The sequence below is a fragment of the Coregonus lavaretus genome (assembly GCF_964263955.1).
Source record: "Coregonus lavaretus genome assembly, chromosome: 7".
NCBI lineage: Eukaryota > Metazoa > Chordata > Actinopteri > Salmoniformes > Salmonidae > Coregonus > Coregonus lavaretus.
In genome coordinates this window covers 30,546,312-30,573,171 of record NC_139994.1, presented here as the reverse complement: position 1 = coordinate 30,573,171, position 26,860 = coordinate 30,546,312, and the positions used below count along the sequence as shown (strand labels likewise).

Here is a 26,860-nt window from a genome sequence, read left to right as displayed (position 1 = left end):
CTCAACCAAATTGCGATGGTTTGGGATGAGTCTGACCGCAGAGTGAAGGAAAAGCAGCCAACAAGTGCTCAACATATGTGGGAACTCCTTCAAGACTGTTGGAAAAGTATTACAGGTGAAGCTGGTTGAGAGAATGCCAAGAGTGTGCAAAGCTGTCATCAAGGCAAAGGGTGGCTATTTAACACTTTTTTGTTTACTCCATTTGTGTTATTTCATAGGTTTTGATGTCTTCACTATTATTCTACAATGTAGAAAAAGTAAAGAAAAACCCTTGAATGAGTAGGTGTTCTAAAACTTTTGACCGGTAGAGTGTGTAATATATATATATATATATACATATATACACACACACACACACACACACAGTTGAAGTCGGAAGTTTATCTACACCTTAGCCAAATACATTTAAACTCAGTTTCACAATTCCTGACATTTAATCCTAGTAAAAAGTCCCTGTCTTAGGTCAGTTAGGATCACCACTTTATTTTAAGAATGTGAAATGTCAGAATAATAGTAGAGAGAATGATTTATTTCAGCTTTTATTTCATTCATCACATTCCCAGTGGGTCAGAAGTTTACATACTCTCAATTAGTATTTGGTAGCATTTCCTATAAATTGTTTAACTTTGGTCAAACGTTTTGGGTAGCCTTCCACAAGCTTCCCACAATAAGTTGGGTGAATTTTGGCCCATTCCTCCTGACAGAGCTGGTGTAACAGTCAGGTTTGTAGGCCTCCTTGCTCGCACACACTTTTTCAGTTCTGCCCACACATTTTCTATAGGATTGAGGTCAGGGCTTTGTGATGGCCACTCCAATACCTTGACATTGTTGTCCTTAAGCCATTTTGCCACAACTTTGGAAGTATGCTTGGGGTCATTGTCCATTTGGAAGACCCATTTGCGACCAAGCTTTAACTTCCTGACTGATGTCTTGAGATGTTGCGTCAATATATCCACATAATTTTCCTTCCTCATGATGCCATCTATTTTGTAAAGTGCACCAGTCCCTGTTGGAAAATGTAAACCAAGCTATCTAGCTTGCTAGCTACCTACCAAAGTTGTCTGGTAAGAGACCAACTTATTAAACTTCCTAATAAACTTAAATTGTGTTAGCTAATTGATGCCTAGTTAGAAGTGTCATGTTTTACGGGATAAAGTGAAACATTTTGTTGATACCAGTTTTAATCTGTCAGTGCCACTAACTGGCTAGCACTTAGCTAGCTGGCTAGCGCTTAGATATCATATTTTTGCACAATTTTTAGGTGAATACATTGCTGTCTTTTAATACCAATATGCTAGTGTCACTGTTTCCAGATGGATACCCTACCTGTGGTGTTGGAAGAGGCTGTATTGGGAGGAGGATGCATCAACACCCTGGAAAGATGTTTGTGGTGCACTCACTCATAACACTTTTTGAGTGATAAATGAGTATTGTCTTCAAGCTTGATGAGGTAAGCAAATGCATGTATTATTTTCAAATGTAGCCCATACATTCATTCTTTGTAGCAATTAGATATTTCATTGGTTTAAACAAGTAGCTAGCACATCTTGATCATGTGTTGTTCCATCTCTTCCTAGAAGCAATCATTTAGTAGCCAAAAAGACATTGAGTCCTTCAATCAAACTGAGGACAGAAATACACAGAATCTACAAAACATTAAGAACACCTGTTTTTTCCATGACAGACTGACCAGGTGAAAGCTATTGATGTCACTTGTTAAATCCATTTCAAATCAGTGTAGATGAAGGGGAGGAGGCAGGTTAAAGAATGATTTTTAAGCCACAAGACAATTGAGACTTTGACTGTGTGCGTGTGCCATTCAGAGAGTGAATGGCTAAGACAAAATATTGAAGTGCCTTTGAACAGGGTATGGTAGTAGGTGCCTGGCACACTGGTTTGTGTCAAGAACTGCAACGCTGCTGGGTTTTTCACCTCAACAGTTTCCCGTATGTATCAAGAATAGTCCACCACCCAAAGGACATCCAGCCAACTTGCTGGCCCATGTTGGAGTCAATCTGGGCCAGCATCCCTGTGGAATGCTTTCGATACCTTGTGGAGTCAACGCCCCGACGAATATTAGGAATGTTCTTAATGTTCTGTCGACCTAATGAACTTCTTGCATGTATGGCTTTGAGATGTTAATTAACAATAATTCATTTTGGACAAATAATATGAACTGCTTTTGTTGCTTTTCTTCCACACACCTGCGTCAGGAAGAAGACCCAAGCCTTACACACAACTGAGTCAGGAAGAATAGACAACTAGTAGACAACTGTCTCTTAATGATGAAGTCCCCAGTCTAGATTGAATATCATAATTAGTTGATTCGTTTTAATCAATTGTGTTGAGGCTTGGCTGGAGAGAAATTGTGTATACTTTGGCTCTCGAGGAACAGTTGGTCACACATTTAAAAGGTAGATTTAGTAGGCCTAAGTTCCAGTTTATGCCAGCTACAACGTTTCTTTTTATAGCATTTATACAAGGCAGAAACATTGTTTCCTTGCTGAAAAATATATAGAATGCCAGTTTCAGTGAGAAGCATAGCAACATCAAGGCAATTTTGTAACAGCTGACCCCGTTTTTCCAAAGCCAAACCCGACCATTAGCTGCTGAGTCTACCTTAAGATGCCAAAATAGAAAATGTTTTCAGATTTTTTTATCCTAATTTCTGATTGTTTCAGTGCATGCATTCAACAAGCTTTGGACGAAGGACTTCCACAGAGCCTCCATCTCCAAAGTTCACTCAAAAAGGCAATAGTTCTGAACTGGGTTTGATTTAGTTGTTTTAATTATTTAAATGTTGTTAATTATCTTTTAAACTTGCATTGGTTGAAAGATATTGCTCAGTTACCACTTGGCTCATGTAAATTCTGTAGTTGCCCCTTTAAACATCCTAAGGTCAACATCCCCATAGTGTTCACATTTCTCTCATGTAAATTGAGCTACATAACAATATTAAATAAACAATTTATTTGGGAAATATCTAGTCTTTGCTCTTTTCTTCATTAGCATGCTGATGATTTCAAGTTGTATTAATTATTTTTTTATCTCTTAAGACATTGAATACATGTCTAGTATATTTAGTATGTTTAGTTTAGTTCTCTGTGAGAAGCAAGTTCATTTAAAGTTAGACCTATATGTGACTTGGTTTATGTAGATACATTTCAATGTTAACACACAGTAACCAAAAACCTGATCTAATTTGCATATACATACTGAGTTTGCAGCAAAAAGTAGAACGTTCGCCACAAGTTTCCTAGAATTGTTTGCCAGAAATTCACAAGTTGCAACAGTTTGCCACAAAACTAATTTGCTTGTGAAAATACAAGCTTGGTGCATATTTTGCAACAAATTAGCCAAAGGTTTCACAACTGTTTGCCAGAAGACCGTTTTTTCACTAAGGGTTATTGAATTTCATTAAATGTGCTGTGTGGCATGAAGTCTCATCCTCCTCCCCTTGGTTAGTCCACTCACCCTTTTCATTCACACACACACACACACACACACACACACACACACACACACACACACACACGGCCCGTCCCTCCCGTGAAACATTGGCCCAGCCCGGTGCCCCAGTACTCACCCTGCCACAGTCCCGCCCAGTGTCGGTACTCACCCGGCCCCCATACTGCAGCATGGGCGCTGGGAGGACTCGGCCCGTCACCTCGGTCATGTCGTTGTGCACCACAATGCCAAACTCCTTCAGGTATGGGTCGGGACCACCCACCATGCTGTTGCTTTTGACCTGGGGGGACGAAGTGAGAGAAAGTGGTGTGAAAGGAGGAAAGGGGTTAGGCAGGCAGAGAAGACTTTGCTTTCCTGCTAGTGTCAAGAGTATTTTTAGTTGTGAACCTTGCATTTAGATTTCTTCCGCAATCGACCATCACCAACACCAGATCATCAAATTAATTCATAAAGCCCTTTTCACACAAACAGTCCTTTACAGTAACCTGGCCTAGATGATATTTGGGGGGGTGGAGATGGAATATTCAGAGTAAGGAAGCCATATGAGGCAAGAGATATGCGCATTGAGGTTGGGGTTTCAAGACTGCATACCGTTTCTGGACAACCACACTTCTTTAGAAAACAGTAACACTGATATGGCAAACACTCAAAAGACCTAACAGTGTATTTTCCTTGCAAAAAAACTCATGGCTGCCTCAGACTACAGCACAAAGTTTCTAAATGCAGAGGTGCAACATCGCGAGACATCCGGGAACGCTTGCGAAACAGACCAGGCCAGGGTTTGGGAAGTCAATGAGAGAAGTGAAAATTAACAACTTAGATTCGAGCCAATGTCTCATGTCGGGCCAATGTCTCAAGTAGTTGAACATGTTATTACTCCAACCTCGTGAAAGTGACAACCTGACACGTTTTCATTTGAGCCAAAAACAACTTTATATCGAAGGAGTGGCTTTGATTTAGACGGCCTGCACATGCGCAGTTCGGCGCGAGACAACCGTTAGACCCCGATGACGCGTTTCTGGGCATGAGCCTAACTAGACAACTTCGCCATGACATCGCCTACAAGTGTGATCGGGGATTTCTACTAGAGATGCAGTTTCTGCCCATCCTCATACTGTACTCTCTTTGACTACGGCGCGCCACTTCTTGTGTTGCAGTTCACACTCCAACCACAGAGGGGGCAAGTAATCACTCACCAGTCGGCTGATCTCTTCCTGCCTGTCAGGTGCAGAACGTGCTGTAGCTTTGATCATGGTGGAGGTCTGGTTATCTGTCAGCTTCTTGATGCAACGCTGCCCGGCCACAATGTTACAAACCTGTATGCAGACATAGAATAGTTAGTTACTGACTATCACAGTAGTCCAGTAATGGAGAAACATGAAAAGGATTGTTTCTTATTGGACAAGTCCAGGTATTCGCTCCCGTTTCAGTCCCTTTTCTTCCATTTTGTGCCTCATGAACTGCAGTAAGCTGGAAACTAAAGTCTGACCACGCCCAGGTCCGAAACCCTTCCCCCCCCCCCCTACCCATCAGGTCAACAATGCATAGGTGCAATGAGTGTTGCCTTCATGCAATTCCGTCAAAGCCACGAAGGCTTGGAGGACCACCCTGAGTGAAACATCTCGAGGTGTGTGTGTGTGTCTGCGTGTTTTAGAGCCACCCTCTCACCTCCAGGGGTAGGTAGGTGTGCTTCTGTTCCTGCCCCACTTGTAGGCAGGGTAGGTGGGGGTATTTGAGCTGTAGGCTGTACTTCTGCTTGAAGTACTGAGCCACTGTACACTCCATGGCCTGGCCATTCTCCAGCTGCAAGGGGAACCTGAGCAATGGGCAGACAAGGACATAATACATATTAATACACCGTATTAATAAAACAAAAGAGCAAAACAAAAGGAAAGAGCAATGCATCTCGTCTTGGGTATTGCATCAACATGATCTTGTATCAAGAGATAGAGACGGTTTGTATTTTTGGATAGGTTGATTAAAAATACATAAGAGAAACTTCGCGTAGGTCGGCTAGGGCCACAGGGACATGTGGAAGATGCTAACTGGAAAGTGTAGCGACTAGTGCAGCACTTACGTTTGGTGGCTGGCGGGGCGGCGAGTCACATTGCACACGCGATACTTCCTCTTCATCTGACCACAGTGAGTGACCTCGACTTTCAGACCTGAGAGCGAAAAACATATGCATAGAAACACCCAGAAGAGCACATCACAAATAGGGCCAGACACAGAGAAAAAGAGGGGGGAGATATAACGAGTGGAGTTTGAAACTGACATTTCAGGGCATCATTGAAAAATCTTTGCAATTCAAGACATTTTAGCAGATCATTTTAGACAGTTCCATCTTTGACTGTTAAGCAAGACTGTGGTTTTGCTCTTATGAAGTGACGGCTTGCCTTCTCACATGGCCTAACTCGAACTTGAGATGGCTGTGCTTAACTCAAAACCCATAAACAGCAATGCATGATTTACACCAGGGATGGGCAACTGGCAGCCCGCCCCCCTTTTTTTAGGCCAGTGGACCAATTTCATAGTAAAAAAAAAAAAAAAAAAAGAAATTGGGGGGGGTCAGGGTCTCAACTTAGTGATCACAGCTAGAATAATATAATACAAAAGGTGCAATTTAGAAATGTGGTTGTGCATCAGCAGTCACTCAATTAAGCCCATGTCAGCAAACATTTTATTTATCTATAGACTGATTTATCAGTTATCATATTAAACAAGGAGAAACATTTGCCTCCACCCTATGGCAGAATGTGTAGAAATGCAGGAAATGAGTTATAAAATTGCAATATCTTCTCCACCCCATGGCAAAATGTGTAGAATTTAGGGCAGGGCGATATGGCCAAAATATAATATCACAGTATTTTAAAATAAATTGGACGGTATTTTATGTTTTTGAATAATACAAGTTCTTTATGAGTAGTGTGTGACCCTAGGGTGGCAACACACACATTCTAAGTGATTTCAATGGGTCTTTCTCCATTCTGTTTGTTTTATACTGTTTATTTCAACCAAAAACAATTTTCTGCATTTCCTGCACTCATTTGATATAATTTCCACACTGCCACGTAGGGCTGCACGATATGGCCAAACAATCTAGGTCTTATTTTTAACCAAATGTTGCAATTGTGAACTTACTTGCGATTTCGAGCAAAACACTTGGGTGAACTGTTGGAATCATGGAAATATAATTATTATTCTAATTCTATATAGTTATAATATAATAGTGGGCACTTTGAATACAGTGTTGTTTGACATCACAACTAATTAAAATGCCAGGGAGGAGTTATTGTGACAGGAGTTATGGTGACAGGGTAAGAACCAAAGTGTTGACAAGTGATTCCTAGGGGACCCTATAATCTTTGGCTACATTGAAATGTTCTCTCTTAGCTACTTCATGTAGCTAGCATATTAATTATTTGTGTATTCTTCTTTGATTAAGAACATACTGTTGCACAAACATGCTGATTTAGGTCTACACCATCACTGGTATTATCAGGCTTTATAGCTAATTACGTTTGCTCTGACTCAGCCAGCTAACTAACGATTAGCATTAGCGGCTAACACGTTTTAGGCCCAACTTGCTAAGAAAAAACAAACTCGCAGTTTGCAGATGTAAGAAACACAAACTAATAATGTAATTATAGAACGCTAGTGGATTTATATTATGAAGCAAAGTGAAAACAGCATCGTTGTCATCAACATCGTTGCATGTGCTTCACTGACCATGCAGACTGAATGCAAGTGTCTCGTGGTCGAGGAACAACAAATGTGCTCCTTAAGTGACAGGTTTTTTTTTTTTTTTCACCTTTATTTAACCAGGTAAACCAGTTGAGAACAAGTTCTCATTTACAACTGCGACATGGCCAAGATAAAGCAAAGCAGTGCGATAAAAACAACAACACAGAGTTACATATGGGGTTAAACAAAACAAAGTCAAAAATACAACAGAAATACATATAATATACAGTGTGTGCAAATTTAGCAAGTTATGGAGGTAAGGCAATAAAATAGGCTATAGTGCAAAATAATTACAATTAGTATTAACACTGGAATGATAGATGTGCAAGAGATGATGTGCAAATAGAGATACTGGGGTACAAATGAGCAAAATAAATAACATAGGGATGAGGTAGTTTCAGATGGGCTGTGTACAGGTGCAGTGATCGGTAAGGTGCTCTGACAACTGATGCTTAAAGTTAGTGAGGGAGATAAGTGTCTCCAGCTTCAGAGATTTTTGCAATTTGTTCCAGTCATTGGCAGCAGAGAACTGGAAGGAATTGCGGCCAAAGGAGGTGTTGGCTTTGGGGATGACCAGTGAGATATACCCGCTGGAGCGCAGACTACGGGTGGGTGTTGCTATGGTGACCAATGAGCTAAGATAAGGCGGGGATTTGCCTAGCAGTGATTTATAGATGGCCTGGAGCCAGTGGGTTTGGCGACGAATATGTAGTGAGGACCAGCCAACAAGAGCGTACAGGTCACAGTGGTGGGTATTATATGGGGCTTTGGAGACAAAACGGATGGCACTGTGATAGACTACATCCAATTTGCTGAGTAGAGTGTTGGAGGCTATTTTGTAAATGACATCGCCGAAGTCAAGGATCGGTAGGATAGTCAGTTTTACGAGGGCATGTTTGGCAGCATGAGTGAAGGAGGCTTTGTTGCGAAATAGGAAACCGATTCTAGATTTAACTTTGGATTGGAGATTCTTAATGTGAGTCTGGAAGGAGAGTTTACAGTCTAACCAGACACCTAGATATTTGTAGTTGTCCACATACTCTAGGTCAGACCCGTCGAGAGTAGTGATTCTAGTCGGGTGGGCGGGTGCAAGCAGCGTTCGGTTGAAGAGCATACATTTAGTTTTACTAGTGTTTAAGAGCAGTTGGAGGCTACTGAAGGAGTGTTGTATGGAATTGAAGCTCGTTTGGAGGTTTGTTAACACAGTGTCCAATGAAGGGCCAGATGTATACAAAATGGTGTCGTCTGCGTAGAGGTGGATCTGAGAGTCACCAGCAGCAAGAGCGACGTCATTGATATACACAGAGAAAAGAGTCGGCCCAAGAATTGAACCCTGTGGCACCCCCATAGAGACTGCCATAGGTCCAGACAACAGGCCCTCCGATTTGACACATTGAACTCTATCTGAGAAGTAGTTGGTGAACCAGGCGAGGCAGTCATTTGAGAAACCAAGGCTATTTAGTCTGCCAATAAGAATGCGGTGGTTGACAGAGTCGAAAGCCTTGGCCAGGTCAATGAAAACGGCTGCACAGTACTGTCTATTATCGATCGCGGTTATAATATCGTTTAGGACCTTGAGCGTGGCTGAAGTGCACCCATGACCAGCTCGGAAACCGGATTGCATAGCGGAGAAGGTACGGTGGGATTCGAAATGGTCGGTGATCTGTTTGTTGACTTGGCTTTCAAAAACTTTTGAAAGGCAGGGCAGGATGGATATGGGTCTGTAACAGTTTGGATCTAGAGTGTCACCCCCTTTGAAGAGGGGGATGACCGCAGCAGCTTTCCAATCTCTGGGGATCTCAGACGTTACGAAAGAGAGGTTGAACAGGCTAGTAATAGGGGTTGCGACAATTTCGGCGGCTAGTTTTATAAAGAAAGGGTCCAGATTGTCTAGCCCAGATGATTTCTAGGGGTCCAGATTTTGCAGCTCTTTTAGAACATCAGCTGTCTGGATTTGTGTGAAGGAGAAGCGGGGGGGGCATGGGCAAGTTGCAGCGGAGGGTGCAGAGCTGGTGGCCGGGGTAGTGGTAGCCAGGTGGAAAGCATGGCCAGCCGTAGCAAAATGCTTGTTGAAATTCTCGATTATTGTAGATTTATCGGTGGTGATAGTGTTTCCTAGCCTCAGTGCAGTGGGCAGCTGGGAGGAAGTGCTCTTATTTTCCATGGACTTTACAGTGTCCCAAAACTTTTTGGAGTTAGTGCTACAGGATGCAAATTTCTGTTTGAAAAAGTTAGCCTTTGCTTTCCTAACTGCTTGTGTATATTGGTTCCTAACTTCCCTGAAAAGTTGCATATCGCGGGGGCTATTTGATGCTAATGCAGTACGCCACAGGATGTTTTTGTGCTGGTCAAGGGCAGTCAAGTCTGAGGAGAACCAGGGGCTATATCTGTTCTTAGTTCTGTATTATTTGAATGGGGCATGTCTATTTAAGATTGAGAGGAAATTACTTTTAAAGAACAACCAGGCATCCTCTACTGACGGAATGAGATCTATATCCATCCAGGATACCTGGGCCAGGTCAATTAGGAAGGCCTGCTCGCTGAAGTGTTTTTGGGAGCGTTTGACAGTGATGAGGGGTGGTCGTTTGACCGCGGACCCGTTACGGACGCAGGCAATAAGGCAGTGATCGCTGAGATCCTGGTTGAAGACAGCGGAGGTGTATTTGGAGGGTAAGTTAGTCAGGATGATTTCTATGAGGGTACCCATGTTTACGGATTTAGGGTTGTACCTGGTAGGTTCGTTGATAATTTGTGTGAGATTGAGGGCATTTAGTTTAGATTGTAGGATGGCCGGGGTGTTAAGCATATCCCAATTTAGGTCACCAAGCAGTACGAACTCTGAGGATAGATGGGGGGCAATCAATTCACATATGGTGTCCAGGGCACAGCTGGGGGCTGAGGGGGGTCTGTAGCAAGCGGCAACAGTGAGAGATTTCTTTCTGGAAAGGTGGATTTTTAGAAGTAGAAGCTCAAACTGTTTGGGCACAGACCTGGATAGTATGATGGAGCTCTGCAGGCTCTCTCTACAGTAGATTGCAACTCCACCCCCTTTGGCAGTTCTATCTAGACGGAAAATGTTATAGCTAGAACATCAGGGTTGGCGGAGTGTGCTAACGCAGTGAATAACTCAAACTTAGGAAGGAGGCTTCTGATATTTATGTGCAGAAAACCTAGACTTTTACGGTTACAGAAGTCAACAAATGATAGCTCCTGGGGAGTAGGAGTGATACTGGAGGCTGCAGGGCCTGGGTTAGCATCTACATCACCAGAGGAACAGAGGAGGACTAGAATAAGGATACGACTAAAGGCTTTAAGAACTGGTATTCTAGTGCGTTGGGTACATAGAATAAAGGGGGCAGTTCTCCGGGCGTTGTAGAAAAGATTCAGGGCATTATGTACAGAAAAGGATATGGAAGGATATGAGTACAGTTCAGGTAACCCTAAGCGTTGGGTAACAATGAAAGAGATAGCGTCATTGGAGGCACCGATTGAGCCGGTCTCGGCGTGTATGGGGGGTGGAACAAAGGAACTATATGAGGCAGTTTGAGAGGGACTAGGGGTTCTACAGTGAAATTGTATAATAAGAACTAACCCAAACAGCAATAGGCAAGGCATAATTGACATGGGAGAGAGGCATAAAGCAGTCACAGGTGTTATTAGAGAGAGCTAAGACACAACTGGATGGGTGTGGGTCTAGGTCTGTGTGGAAAGTGGCATGGAATGAGAGAGCGGAGATAGATGACCCAAATAGCGAAGTAAACTATAAAAATGGACGTTATACACAGCGTATCACCTTTAACAAACCAACCATTCAAATACCGTCATAGAAGGTAAAGTAAAAACTCCAACCGGTGCATCAATACCACTATATCGGAAAATATGGCATACTGTCCAGCCCTAGTAGAATTGCAGCAAACTTGCTTTAAAAACTGCAACATTTTCTCTGCGCCCCATGGCAAAATGTGCAGAATTGCAGGAAATGAACTTTAAAACATTTTTTTTTTCTCTTCGCTGTCACGAGGGGGGCCGCTAGAATGTTTTGCTCGCAAGGTGTGTGTGTGTGGGGGGGGGGGGGGGTGGATACGCAGACCCACGAGCCACTGCGGCCCCTCATGATGAGTTTAGTTTTTTTGTGGCACCCACCCTCATCAAAGTTGCCCATCCCTGATTTACAAAAAAGTTACACTAAGTTCAAGTCAAGCACGCATATCTCACGTTAGGATTCAGCCCATAGTGCAGATTATGGGTGTACAGCACGGATGGGTGTCAATTCCATCTCAATTCATATACATTGAAATTCAAATTAAGAGATACGAGTTAAAGGGTCATTTATTTTCAGTAAAGATTTTTCACAATTCTCTAACTGGATTCCCAATTCACTTCATGCATTGGAATGGACTTGACACGAGACCCTGAGGTACACTACAGTGTAGTACAGTACAGTTGTCTGGGTGGGTGGATGCCATCTAATAAGGCTTGGGGCACCTCGAAATGTCACCTTATTCCCTATGTAGTGCACTACTTTTGACCAGGGCCCAAAAGTAGTGCATTATATAGTGAATAGAAGGGTTGGTTGTTTAGCAACAAAACCGACGCGTGCGCAACTATGGGGCAAAACAGAAGGGGTTGGCTTAGATTGTTGACAACATGTAAACTATATTTATATTTATTTTGAAAACATAAATACATTTGCACAATGAGCACTTGTCTCTCAAATACATCATTACAGTTGTTGGTTACCTAGCCAACTAATTTTTGCCATTTTAGCATAGACTTGACATCAGTCAAAACACTTCAAAACAAGACATGGTATCAAGAACAAGATAAAACTAGCTGAAACGAGCCACCTACGATTCCTCACATGGCAGCTTCTTGTCATTGTTGCTAGCTATCTGGCCATCCAGAATCACAACACAGACTTCTGCCCCATTTAAGCGTGCGCATTGGTTTCGTGACAATGTCAGCTAACCCCGTCTATAGGGTGCCATTTCAGATGCAGCATTGGTGTGTAGAAACATGGTAAAAACATTGGTCTGACCTGCAGGTCCCCACCCACCTCGGATCTCCTTGGTGAACTTGACGCGTTGGGAGTCGGTGAGTGGCTTGGTCTGCTCGTTGATGTTCTGAATGTCGAGCACCTCGCACATGAACTCGATCACGGGCTGGGCACGGTAGAAAGCGGTGGCGGAGACTGTGGGGAGACGAAGGGAGACAGATGTAAGGTTCATGACCAAAGGAAACATCAATACACTTTATATTACTCCAACACAAATACACAAGCACACAAATAGCATGGGATTTTTACATTATTGAGTCATTGTACTGACTACAGTCAGAAGATAATTAAGGCTAACCTATAGACACACAAAGGGCTCTTACCATCGATGTTGAGCATCATGTTCCACATAGCAGGACGGACCGACTGATGGAAGCCGAACCATACCTCCCTCCCTCCGCCCAGGGGGTGGTAGTAGCCCTCCGGAGGGGAGAAGAAGGAGCGCCCCACTGGAGTGTACCTGGAAACATCCACATTGAGAGTCAGTTAGAGAACTTGTTCAGTTAGAGGGATCACAACGGAGCAAAGAATGACAGACAAGACTATTCTGTAAGAGATCACTCTTTACACCTCAGAATGACACAACAGAAATTCCCTTATACTATTCTAAACCTCTAAAAGGGTCTCCTTTATGTTCTGATGAAATTAGGTCATAGGCATAGAGTTATTTATTTGGAACTTTGTGTGGAAACTGGCCATAAAGTTATTCACTGTTTATAGTGCCTTGCAAAAGTATTCATCCCCCTTGACGTTTTTCCTATTTTGTTGCATTACAACCTGTAATTTAAATGGATTTTTATTTGGATTTCATGTAATGGACATACACAAAATAGTCCAAATTGGTGAAGTGAAATGAAAAAATAACTTCTTTCAAAACATTCTAAAAAATTAACGGAAAAGTGGTGCGTGCATATGTATTCACCCCCTTCGCTATGAAGCCCCTAAATAAGATCTGGTGCAACCAATTACCTTCAGAAGTCACATAATTAGTTAAATAAAGTCCACCTGTGTGCAATCTAAGTGTCACATGATCTCAGTATATATATATACACCTGTTCTGAAAGGCCCCAGAGTCGGCAACACCACTAAGCAAGGGGCACCACCAAGCAAGCGGCACCATGAAGACCAAGGAGCTCTCCAAACAGGTCAGGGACAAAGTTGTGGAGAAGTACAGATCAGGGTTGGGTTAAAAATGTTTTATCCTAAACTTTTAACATCCCACGGAGCACCATTAAATCCATTATTAAAAAATAGAAAGAATATGGCACCACAACAAACCTGCCAAGAGAGGGCCGCCCACCAAAACTCCCGGACAAGGCAAGGAGGGCATTCATCAGAGAGGCAACAAAGAGACCAAAGATAACCCTGAAGGAGCTGCAAAGCTCTACAGCGGAGATTGGAGTATCTGTCCATAGGACCACTTTAAGCCGTACACTCCACAGAGCTGGGCTTTACGGAAGAGTGGCCAGAAAAAAGCCATTGCTTAAAGCAAATATGTTTGGTGTTTGCCAAAAGCCTTGTGGGAGACTCCCCAAACATATGGAAGAAGGTACTCTGGTCAGATGAGACTAAAATTGAGCTTTTTGGCAATCAAGGAAAACGCTATGTCTGACGCAAACCCAACACCTCTCATCACCCTGATATTTTTCCATCGGCAGGGACTGGGAAACTGGTCAGAATTGAAGGAATGATGGATGGCGCTAAATACAGGGAAATTCTTGTGGGAAACCTGTTTCAGTCTTCCAGAGATTTGAGACTGGGATGGAGGTTCACCTTCCAGCAGGACAATGACCCTAAGCATACTGCTAAAGCAACACTTGAGTGGTTTAAGGGGAAACATTTAAATGTCTTGGAATGGCCTAGTCAAAGCCCAGACCTCAATCCAATTGAAGATTGGTGCACACCAGCGGAACCCATCCAACTTGAAGGAGCTGGAGCAGTTTTGCCTTGAAGAATGGGCAAAAATCCCAGTGGCTAGATGTGCCAAGCTTATAGAGACATACCCCAAGAGACTTTGCAGTTGTAATTGCTGCAAATGCAAAAGGTGGCTCTACAAAGTATTGACTTTGGGGGGGGTGAATAGTTATGCGCGCTCAAGTTCAGTTTTTTTGTTTTATTTCTTGTTTGTTTCACAAGAGAAAATATTTTGCATCTTCAAAGTGGTAGGCATGTTGTGTAAATCAAATGATACAAACCCCCCCAAAAATCCATTTTAATTCCAGGTTGTAAGGCAACAAAATAGGAAAAATGTCAAGGGAGGTGAATACTTTTCACAAGCCACTGTATATGGGCAAGACTATTTGATATAGGATACCAAGCTATATCAATGCAATGAAACCATGAACAACAACTGGTATTTTGCCACAGGAAGAGAGAGATGTGTTTTTGGCGCCAAGTTATAGACGCCATGTACCTCATGCCTAACCCTAAACTTACATTTAGACCAACAAGCAAATGTGTGTTCATAAATGTTCACATTATAGCCAATTTCGACTTTGCAAGTTGGCCATATAGTGGGAACATGTACCTCATGGAAGGCAGGTGGCGGGTGATGACGTCCAAGGCCTGAACAGAGTCCTCGGGGACCTCATTGTGGCCTGACAGGGCCTCCAGGAGCATCTGCAGGCTCACCACCGACACCCACTGCAGCGACACCTTGAAGGTCTGGTCCTTCCCCTCCCCCGGTAGAGTCACCTCCAGATCCACCTAGAGGAGAGAGAAAGTGAGAGCGGGGTGTTAGGGAATGGTTGAAAGGCAAGGAAAGCCACAAATAAAGATATTGGTGATATGCTCTGAACTATACAGTCAGGTCCAAAATGATTGGCAACCTTGATAAAGTGGAGCAAAAAAAAGACTACATAAAATAAATACAAATAGTGAGCTTTTTTAATTTTAAAAAATATATAAAAAAGATTTCTCAGATAAACACATTTTATTTAAGTAGTACATTTTTTTCTCTAAAAGATAGGGTTCAAAACGATTGGCAACCCTAATAATAATAGGCCACTTAGCAGACGCTTTTATCCAAAGCGACTTACAGTCATTCGTGCATACATTTTTGTGTATGGGTGGTCCCGGGGATCGAACCCACTACCCTGGCGTTACAAGCGCCGTGCTCTACCAGCTGAGCTACAGAGGACCACTGTTTTCAACCCTGTTTTCAATACCTCACCTTTTTCATTTTTATTGAGACGAGCCCTGAATTACACAAGTTACAGAAAATACACAAATAAAAATTGAAATAAAAAATGCAAGCAGAAAGAAAAACACGGTCATAAAAAACAAACACATTCATCAGTAATAAGGTCCTCAGCTTTCTGAATAACCCTAGAGGCACCAGAACATAAAATGTAAGAACATTTTGAAGATTGTACCACAAAAACAAAGAGTAAGAAAACTCAGCAGAGACCAAAGGAATTTCCAGAGTTAGCTATCCCTGAGACCGGATGAGGTAACTCGTATGCCTAAAGTTTAGTAATGATGTTAGTTACAGTGTGACTTTTGTAAAAGGGCTTTATAAATGAAAACATAGCAATGTACCAACCTACGTGATATCAAAGTGGGCCAACCAACTTTCTGGTAGAGAACGCAGTGATGAGTACTAAAATTGTCACCCGTAATAAATAATAATAATAATAATAATATGCCATTTAGCAGACGCTTTTATCCAAAGCGACTTACAGTCATGCGTGCATACATTTTATTGTGTATGGGTGGTCCCGGGGATCGAACCCACTACCTTGGCGTTACAAGCGCCGTGCTCTACCAGCTGAGCTACAGAGGACCACATAATAATAGTAATAAAGCGCAGTGCGCTATGATAAAATGCATCTAACGGCTTTAATGAAGTGGCAGCTGCGTTCATATACTGTAGATGTCGCCGCCATAGCCTAGGACCGATAGGAACATCGACTGAATAATCTGCTTTCTACTATTTAGCGAGAAGCAGGACCTACAGTCATGCCCATAAATATTTGGACATTGACCAAGTTATTGTTATTTTAGCTGCCTACCACAGTATATTGGAGTTTAAATTAAATAATGAATATGAGCTGAAAGTGCAGGAGGTAGGCGTATGTGTCAAAGTCAACAATCAAGAGAAGACTTCACCAGAGTAAATACAGAGGGTTTACAACAAGATGTAAACCATTGGTAAACCTTATAAAACAGGAAGACCAGATTAGAGTTTGCCAAAAAAAAGCCTGTACAGTTCTGGAACAACAGCCTATGGACAGATAAGACAAAGTTAACATGTACCAGAATGATGGGAAGAGTATGGAGAAGGGAAGGAACTGCTCATGATCCGAAGCATACCACCTCATCTGTGAAGCATGGTGGAGGTAGTGTTTTGGCGTGGGCATGTATGGCTGCCAATGGAACGGGTTCCCTTGTAGTTATTGATGATGTGACTGCTGACAAAATCAGCGGGATGAATTCTGAAGTGTTTAGGGCTATATTATCTGCTCAGATTCAGCCAAATGCTTCAAAGCTCATTGGATGGCGCTTCACAGTGCAGATAGACAATGACCCGAAGCATACTGCAAAAGCAACCCAAGACTTTAAGGCAAAGAAGTGGAATGCTCCGCAATGGCCAAGTCAATCACTTAGCCTGATTCCAATTGAGCATGCATTTCACTTGCTGAAGGCAAAACGCCCCAAGAACAAGCAGGAACTGAAGACAGCTGCAGTAAAGGCAGAGCATCACCAAGGAAGAAACCCAGCATCTGGTGATGTCTATGGGTTCCAGACTTAAGGCAGTCATTGACTGCAAAGGATTTGCAACCAAGTATTAAAACTCAATTTAATTTATGATTATGTTAGTTTGTTCAATTACTTTTGAGCCCCTAAAATTGGGGGGCTATGTATAAAAATGGTTGTAATTCCTACACGGTTCATACAATAATTGAGACAATTAAAATTAAATTAAAGATGAAAGTCTACGCTTAAAGCACATCTTGATTGTTTCCTTTCAAATCCATTGTGGTGTCACTGTCCAAATACTTATGGACCTGACTGTATTTCTACAGAAGAATCCCATTTTTATTCTTAGTTTCTTAACTAACTCATCAATATGCTTTTTAAAAGACAGCTTTCATCTATCCAGAAGCCCAGATATTTGTAAGCAGGGACACGATCAATATGGACACCATCCAAAAACTAAAGCAGGAAGCACCAGTGACTCAATCAATAAAACGGGGCTGTAGTGGAACAGGTTGAGAGCTTCAAATTCCTTGGTGTCCACATCACCAACAAACTATCATGGTCCAAACACACCAAGACAGTCGTGAAGAGGGCACGACAAAGCCCATTCCCTTCCAGGATACTTTTTGTTGTTGTTATTCTGTCTCTCACTGTTCAAATAAACCTACCATTCAAATTATAGACTGATAATTTCTTTGTCAGTGGGCAAACGTACAAAATCAGCAGGGGATCAAATACTTTTTTTCCCCTCACTGTACATACTACCTTGTTAAACAATTTTTGGGGCACACAATATATTATTAATTTTATACAGTCTTTTTTTTGCTGATCTTTAATAACTGTGGACCTGACGTATATCTAAAGAAGCTGGTCAAGGCCTAGAATAAACAGATGATGCACATCGAGTTTTGGGAAAACCGATCCAGTGGTTCTGGATGCGGCAGGAAAATCTCAACTGACAGAGGTGCTGGGAAGGAGATACAGCCCATTACATCGTCACTAAAACCAGAGGTACAATGGTGGTTAAGATGATTGCTTACCCTGTCTCTTCCGATTGGTAGTGGATGGGCCGTGTACATGTTCCTCTTCCCGTCGTAGCCCGGTTGTCGATCACCAAAGATCTGCATCTTGAAGTGGCGAACCATGGTGTCCACCACCTCCCTGTGAGACAGGAGAATCATGAGATGGCCACATAATGCATTCACACAGACTGCTTACGAAACTATCCTAGTCTTCACTGTCCCTACCTATACACAAAATGTTTCAAATAAACAACTTCCCACCCGCCCCTCCGTTAAAAACCTATTTTTATTTTCCTCACATGTACAACTCTCACTTGAGTTTGACCTGTTTCGCTAACAAGTACACATTTCCATTCCCTCAACTCCCCTAACAACCTCTACCAAACACCTAAACCTTCCAATTATCAACTTAAGACCTTACTCTCTCTTCCTTCCAGTGAAAATCAATTTCTACCTTCCAGCTCCCCTCAAGAAAGAAATGTCTCTCCTTCCCTCCCTATGCCCAGTTGTATTTACCTGTTGACCCTCCGAGGCCGTTTCTCAGGCTTGATGTCAATATCGTAATGATAGACATCAATCTTGGGAATCTGCACCTGGAAGTGGTTTGCCAGCAGGCGGATGGGCTTCCCCACGGTGCCCATGCCAGGCCTCCGCGGGGGCTGGAAGAGGGAGGTGGGGGCCGGCGGGCCTATAGGGGGGTCCAAACACAGAAACACACACATTTGTTAGTTGATACATTCATTTCAGCTAGGAGTATTCACTACGTACCAAATGGAAAAAACAGACAAACAGTGAGGGGCTACCTGAACTTGTCCAATAAGAAATGCTCGTTTTTGTTTGTGGTGCAAAATGTTTTGCTACGGTGTGCTCTAATGAATAAGATCCTGTTAAAATGACACTAAGAGGAAAGGAAAAGTAAGTAGTTAAGAGGCCTTTTGGTCTCAGATTAATTTGTTTTGCCAATGAGGCTAAGCAGCACGTTGACCACTGTGGGTGCAATTATTGGTTGGTAGCTAAGCTATTTGGACAGGACGCTCAGAAATTAATAAAAGCTGAACAAACAAAAATTGTTGCATGTGTTTGCAGTTTCTTTTTTGCCGTTACTGTAGAATTGTTGGTCAATTTCCACAATCAATTTCTGAAATCAGTCCAATCGCCTCCTTGCCACGGTTTCCCGCGTGAACTCCCACCAACAGGTCACGACTACCCACCCACAACCACACCATGATTGATCCATCACTCTGGCCTCCGACACAGATAGGTCAACAGAGGAGGACAAAACAATGACCCCCAATTACGCGCTGGCCCTCCCCAGCCCCCACCCCACTACAGCCAGACCATAGACTGACGCACAGGGCCCGCCCCAGACAAAGAGCAGCACGTTTGAGACAGACGGCAGCAGGGCCAGATGGGGGTCCGCAGAGACCGCCGGGATTACAGTTAAACACACACACAACACAAACACTGCCTCGCCACCCCTGTCTTATACAAGCTCATACATTTTGTCTATATCCTAAAATTAAATGTGTAGGCCTAATGTACCAAGCCCCAATACTGACTGACAGGCATGTGTCCTTAGCAATTTATCCAACCAATGAAAACACAACAATTATTTGAGTGGATGTTGGGAAGTTGGATGCACCACTGTATTGTATACTTGTGTCTTACATTTAATTTGACTTTGTGTTAAGATAATAGATTATAAAACAGGGGGATCAAGCCAATTTAAACTAACTACTCTGTACGTATAACAAAATGTTTTTTTATTAGGCCTACACATTCAAGATTCAGTGCATGTAAAGAGGGAATGGGGAGAGTACCGAGTTTCTCATGATCGAAGGCTGGGTGTAAGAGAGGGAATGGGATGCTTACTGCTTTTGTCAACTGACAAGGGGGCAGCGGGGGTCCTGAACCTGATGCACCACCACGCTCCAGTTAGCAAGTGAAGCCTGAGGGGGAGTAATCAGGAACCTCCCTGTGCTTCCTAAAAACATGCTCCTTGCATGCCCTCATCCCCCCCTAAACACCACCCTCCCTAATCCTCCTTCTACACACCCTCAATATCCCAATTACTGCGATGGGAGCAACAACAGCCCCGGGGCGGCATGGTGTGTGTATATAAGTGTGTTCTGTAGGTAAGGTTCAGAAAGAGGGATCCCAGTGGGTGTAACAGTCAGGTTGGGTCACCCTGACTCACCCACTTTCACCAAAAACAGCACCTGCACTATATATAGACCCCTCAGCTGCTGCCTCAGGGTGGTTGAGAGGGGTTGTCAGTGTGTGGAATGCCTGGACCCCTCCCTTCTCCCCAAACCTACACCATGTACCTCCCTGTCCCCCCCGTCCCCCCCCCACCCCTACTGGGGGTGTCTCACCAGTACCTCAACTTTGGGTTCAAGTCTGCAGCAGTAACCTGCAGGGCCTGGCTTACTGTCACATGCATTACACAAATTACTTCAGGCAAATTTCACCTTATCAAGCGCACTGTCGATGTGAGCATGCGGCTTCACTGTGATTCTCAGGTGATTAAAGCCAATCAGAGCCAATCTCAAAGCAAAGCCAATTGGTTACCGTGGCTGCACTGCACCAAAGGAGAAAGCTATCAGATAAAGCAGATCACCACAATTACATTTGTGGGGAAATAAGGCATTTTCCGCAAAAAAATGCTTTGACTGGTTATTTGATAAATGTGATTAAATTACTGAGCATAACCGACTTCAAATGAGGAGCACTGGTTGTTGGTCTATTAACTGTATCATTTACATTTTAAGGTGATTTATGTAGTAATATGTAATATGTAGTAGTAATGTAATATGTAGTAGTATGTGGTAAGGGTAGGTAACAACACATCTGCCACACTGATCCTCAACACGGGGGCCCCTCAGGGGTGCGTGCTCAGTCCCCTCCTGTACTCCCTGTTCACCCATGACTGCATGGCCAGGCACGACTCCAACACCATCATTAAGTTTGCCGACGACACAACAGTGGTAGGCCTGATCACCGACAACGATGAGACAGCCTATAGGGAGGAGGTCAGAGACCTGGCCGTGTGGTGCCAGGATAACAACCTCTCCCTCAACATAACCAAGACAAAGGAGGTGATTGTGGACTACAGGAGAAAAAAAAAGAGGACTGAGCACACCCCCATTCTCATCGACGGGGCTGTAGTGGAACAGGTTGAGAGCTTCAAGTACCTTAGTGTCCACATCACCAACGAACTATCATGGTCCAAACACACCAAGACAGTCGTGAAGAGGGCACGACAAAGCCTATTCCCCCTCAGGAGACTGAAAAGATTTGGCATGGGTCCTCAGATCCTCAAAAAGCTCTACAGCTGCACCATCGAGAGCATCCTGACTGGTTGCATCACCACCTGGTATGGCAACTGCTCGGCCTCCGACCGCAAGGCACTACAGAAGGTAGTGCGTACGGCCCAGTACATCACTGGGGCCAAGCTTCCTGCCATCTAGGACCTCTATACCAGGCGGTGTCAGAGGAAGGCCCTCAAAATTGTCAAAGACTCCAGCCACCCTAGTCATAGACTGTTCTCTCTGCTACCGCACGGCAAGCGGTACCGGAGTGCCAAGTCTAGGTCCAAAAGACTTCTCAACAGCTTCTACCCCTAAGCCATAAGACTCCTGAACAGCTAATCATGGCTACCCGGACTATTTGCACTGGCCCCCCACCCCATCTTTTTACGCTGCTGCTACTCTGTTAATTATTTATGCATAGTCACTTTAACTCTACCCACATGTATATATTACCTCAACTAGCCGGTGCCCCCGCACATTGACTTTGCACCGGTACCCCCCTGTATATATAGCCTCCCTACTTATTTTATTTTACTTCTGCTCTTTTTTTCTCAAAACTTTTTTGTTGTTGTTTTATTTTACTTTTTTATAAAAAAATAAATGCATTGTTGTTTAAGGGCTGTAAGTAAGCATTTCACTGTAATGTCTACACCTGTTGTATTCGGAGCATGTGGCCAATAAAATTTGATTTGATGGAAAGGTATAGTATGTAAAATTCCGAAGAGTCTGACAGTCTGGCCAATAGTGTTAGGCCTAGCGGTTGGGAGACCCAGGAAAAGGCACTAGGCTTGGGTTCATGGTCGTAACAGATACAAAACCTTCTTCAGTCATGGTTTATATTTACTGGCTAGGCAAAGCTGCTACAGGCCACAGGTCAACATTTAGGCCTACTACTACTGATGTTGAGGGGAGATCATTGTGTGTTTACTTAGGCCTCTAGCTTGTGTAGCTTGTGACGTGAGAGTGGGGCTTAACCTGCGAACAGGATGCACTGTGCTGAGTCAGTAATGACATTGACTGTGAGGGACATGCAGTCACCTGTAAATCACCTGGATTATTTCGGCGGCTAGTTTTAGAAAGAAAGGGTCCAGATTGTCTAGCCCAGCTGATTTGTAGGGGTCCAGATTTTGCAGCGCTTTCAAAACATCAGCTGTCTGAATTTGTGTGAAGGAGAAGCGGGGGGGGCATGGGCAAGTTGCAGCGGAGGGTGCAGAGTTGGTGGCCGGGGTAGTGGTAGCCAGATGGAAAGCATGGCCAGCTGTAGAAAAATGCTTGTTGAAATTCTCGATTATTGTAGATTTATCGGTGGTGATAGTGTTTCCTAGCCTCAGTGCAGTGGGCAACTGGGAGGAAGTGCTCTTATTCTCCATGGACTTTACAGTGTCCCAAAACTTTTTGGAGTTAGTGCTACAGGATGCACATTTCTGTTTGAAAAAGTTAGCCTTTGCTTTCCTGACTGCTTGTGTATATTGGTTCCTAACTTCCCTGAAAAGTTGCATATCGCGGGGGCTATTTGATGCTAATGCAGTACGCCACAGGATGTTTTTGTGCTGGTCAAGGGCAGTCAAGTCTGAGGAGAACCAGGGGCTATATCGGTTCTTAGTTCTGTATTTTTTGAATGGGGCATGTTTATTTAAGATTGAGAGGAAATTACTTTTAAGGAACAACCAGGCATCCTCTACTGACGTAATGAGATCTATATCCATCCAGGATACCTGGGCCAGGTCAATTAGGAAGGCCTGCTCGCTAAAGTGTTTTAGGGAGCGTTTGACAGTGATGAGGGGTGGTCGTTTGACCGCGGACCCGTTACGGACGCAGGCAATAAGGCAGTGATCGCTGAGATCCTGGTTGAAGACAGCTGAGGTGTATTTAGAGGGTATGTTAGTCAGGATGATATCTATGAGGGTACCCATGTTTACGGATTTAGGGTTGTACCTGGTAGGTTCGTTGATAATTTGCGTGAGGTTGAGGGCATCTAGTTTGGATTGTAGGATGGCCGGGGTATTAAGCATATCCCAATTTAGGTCACCAAGCAGTATGAACTCTGAGGATAAATGGGGGGCAATCAATTCACATATAATAATAATAATAATAATATGCCATTTAGCAGACGCTTTTATCCAAAGCGACTTACAGTCATGCGTGCATACATTTTTGTGTATGGGTGGTCCCGGGGATCGAACCCACTACCTTGGCGTTACAAGCGCCGTGCTCTACCAGCTGAGCTACAGAGGACCACACGGTGTCCAGGGCACAGCTGGGGGCTGAGGGGGGTCTGTAGCAAGCGGCAACAGTGAGAGACTTATTTCTGGAAAGGTGGATTTTTAGAAGTAGAAGCTCAAACTGTTTTGGCACAGACCTGGATAGTATGATAGAGCTCTGCAGGCTATCTCTACAGTAGATTGCAACTCCACCCCCTTTGGCAGTTCTATCTAGACGGAAAATGTTATAGTTGGGGATGGAAATTTCAGAATTTTTGGTAGCCTTCCTGAGCCAGGATTCAGACACTGCTAGAACATCAGGGTTGGCGGAGTGTGCGAACGCAGTGAATAACTCAAACTTAGGAAGTAGACTTCTGATATTTACGTGCAAGAAACCAAGACTTTTGCGATTACAGAAGTCAGCAAATCAAATCAAATCAAATTGTATTGGTCACATGCGCCGAATACAACAGGTGCAGACATTACAGTGAAATGCTTACTTACAGCCCTTAACCAACAGTGCATTTATTTTAAACAAAAAAAGTAAGAATAAAACAACAACAAAAAAAGTGTTGAGAAAAAAAGAGCAGAAGTAAAATAAAGTGACAGTAGGGAGGCTATATATACAGTAAAATAAAGTGACAGTAGGGAGGCTATATATACAGGGGGGTACCGTTGCAGAGTCAATGTGCGGGGGCACCGGCTAGTTGAGGTAGTTGAGGTAATATGTACATGTGGGTAGAGTTAAAGTGACTATGCATAAATACTTAACAGAGTAGCAGCAGCGTAAAAAGGATGGGGTGGGGGGGCAGTGCAAATAGTCCGGGTAGCCATGATTAGCTGTTCAGGAGTCTTATGGCTTGGGGGTAGAAGCTGTTGAGAAGTCTTTTGGACCTAGACTTGGCACTCCGGTACCGCTTGCCGTGCAGTAGCAGAGAGAACAGTCTATGACTAGGGTGGCTGGAGTCTTTGACAATTTTGAGGGCCTTCCTCTGACACCGCCTGGTATAGAGGTCCTGGATGGCAGGGAGCTTTGCCCCAGTGATGTACTGGGCCGTACGCACTACCCTCTGTAGTGCCTTGCGGTCAGAGGCCAAGCAGTTGCCATACCAGGCGGTGATGCAACCAGTCAGGATGAATGATAGCGCCTGGGGAGTAGGAGTGATACTGAGGGCTGCAGGGCCTGGGTTAGCCTCTACATCACCAGAGGAACAGAGGAGGACTAGAATAAGGATACGGCTAAAGGCTTTAAGAACTGGTCTTCTAGTGCGTTGGGTACATAGAATAAAGGGGGCAGATTTCCGGGTGTTGTAGAAAAGATTCAGGGCATTATGTACAGACAAGGATATGGAAGGATGTGTAGCCCATGTATCTGATGCTGTCTGGACCAAAAGAGTATGACATGTTGCCACCTTAGCATTTGATTGATTGATGACAGCAAGCATATGGCCTCCCTTGATAAAAAAAAAAAGCATTAAATTATTAGCCAATCAGCGTTGAGCTGAGCTCAAGTGTCGGTTGTTCTGGCTCAGCAAAACGCCCCTCAAGGGAGCCAGTTTGGATTTGGCTTCACACCAATCAAAATAACATCCAAAGCAAAACGTAATTGTCAGAAAAACGTGTCTGTTTCTGGTCTGCTTGCGTTGATGTCCTGCAGTATCTAGTTTGCTAAATCGGCCATTTCCTAAGCCATGGATGGAGATTTGGACTTGTAGTTTTGACTTAATTCTCTGAACAGGCCAATGATTATGACTGTGATTCTGATCTTACCATAAATTCATATATTGTGTCACTGGCCTGAGACGATTGAAGTTCAATATGTAGCCTTGATGTAGCCTAGTAGGCTCACGTTAACTAGCTAGCCAACTTAGCTGGTTCATTGTTGCCCATGTGAGGAAGTTAGGCTAGCAAGCATCTTAGCTAGGTAGCCTTATGACAAAAACTAAAAGCATACTGTATGACACAGCCATAGACCGTTTTGCCAACATGAAAGAGAGGATGGCATTGGCGTTCAACTAGTCTACAATCAGTACTATGCACAGCCACATGATATTTAGGAACATTGATTAGATTAAATTGTTTTTGGCATCTTTAAATGTTTTCAATGAGCATATATAGCCTAATTGATTTGATGATGTTTACATGTAAGTTGAAATGGTGCTGGAATAGCTGAGGCAGTGCTCTTGTTGTCTTTGTGCCGATGGATAAATGCCCAAGCTTGTGTTTGTGCATGGACATAGCCAATGTGTCCATCAATTCCATCTAAAGTCAGTGGCCTGTATTCACGGTTGCCAAAAGCCAGGCTTCGCCAAATATTTGACCCCCCCCCCCCCAAAAAAAAAAATAGATATAAAATAATTTATCTTCTGTGTTTTCATAATTTTACTTCAATTCGTAAGTGCCTGAATCTCACCGGAGAAATCAGAGCGAGGGAAACAGCACCCCTCTGTGGTTCTAAATCAGTAGTAGTTTAGTAAACTGTCGAAAACATTAATTTGCTTGACCATGCTGTAGGTCACGTAACTTTATTTTTTTATTTTACTAGGCAAGTCAGTTAAGAACAAATTATTATTAACAACGACGGCCTACCCCGGCCAAACCCGGACGACTTGTTACATGCAATATTTTCTTTGTGGACATCACTGGACAGACGTTGCTCTCCGGTTTTGTGATGAAACAAACGTATGTGTAGTTGATTTTATTCTGCCACTGTGTGACTGCCTTTGTTATCTCGGCCGTATTGTATATCACGGTGGCGTATGAACTAATGGGTTATAGAGCAAAAACGCAATTATCACAACATAGGTTGTAATATGGCTTTTTTTAAATTGGCTTGGCTTCCACCGTGATTTTACCCACGCACTGCTACTGCCTAAAGTTACATTTTACCTTAGCATGGCAATCGTTAAATCATATTGGGTGAATGAGTAGGTCTGTTATCCAGACAAGGTGTAATTTACTTGTAAAGGGTGACAGGAAATTAAGAATTGATAGGCATGTGGTAGTAAACTGATGGCATGAGTGCTGCATTGCTGGTGACAATTGTTTCTATATCAGGCGACAAAGAGGTGATAACTTGTTAATCCCTTATAATAAAGACAGGAATTCTCACCAACTGCATACAAGTTAGTTGTATACCAGGTGTGAAAGATTCATAGATAAACTGTCAATTGGCAGTGCAGCATTAAGGCATCTCGTGTGTGATATCCTGAACACAACTATGGTGATGGGGTATGGAGACGGCTTGCAAATTCGATCGATAAATAGTAGTACGCGATCTACTCAAAAGGCAGGCTCCATACCATGCATGAGTGCATGTTCATTTACTCCCAGGCACGGGCAGGCGACGGTGGCGCG

The 26,860-nt window shown here is 43.4% G+C and overlaps 1 protein-coding gene across 4 annotated transcripts in view; it reads right to left on the bottom strand.

The window, feature by feature from the left end:
- LOC311132823 (protein argonaute-4-like) overlaps positions 1-26,860 on the bottom strand; it is a 44,051-nt gene that overhangs the window by 16,213 nt on the left and 978 nt on the right. For 2 of the 4 annotated variants that reach the window (XM_084166169.1, XM_084166170.1), the window contains exons 2-10: positions 18,508-18,679; positions 18,010-18,130; positions 14,796-14,974; positions 12,592-12,728; positions 12,251-12,403; positions 5,546-5,633; positions 5,137-5,284; positions 4,665-4,784; positions 3,587-3,748 (exon numbers count right to left, since the gene is read on the bottom strand). In XM_084166169.1, coding sequence (XP_084022295.1) covers positions 3,587-3,748; positions 4,665-4,784; positions 5,137-5,284; positions 5,546-5,633; positions 12,251-12,403; positions 12,592-12,728; positions 14,796-14,974; positions 18,010-18,130; positions 18,508-18,679 — 1,280 coding nt within the window. The remainder of the gene's footprint in view (positions 1-3,586; positions 3,749-4,664; positions 4,785-5,136; positions 5,285-5,545; positions 5,634-12,250; positions 12,404-12,591; positions 12,729-14,795; positions 14,975-18,009; positions 18,131-18,507; positions 18,680-26,860) is intronic. The other 2 variants (XM_084166171.1, XM_084166172.1) reach the window with 1 other exon arrangement.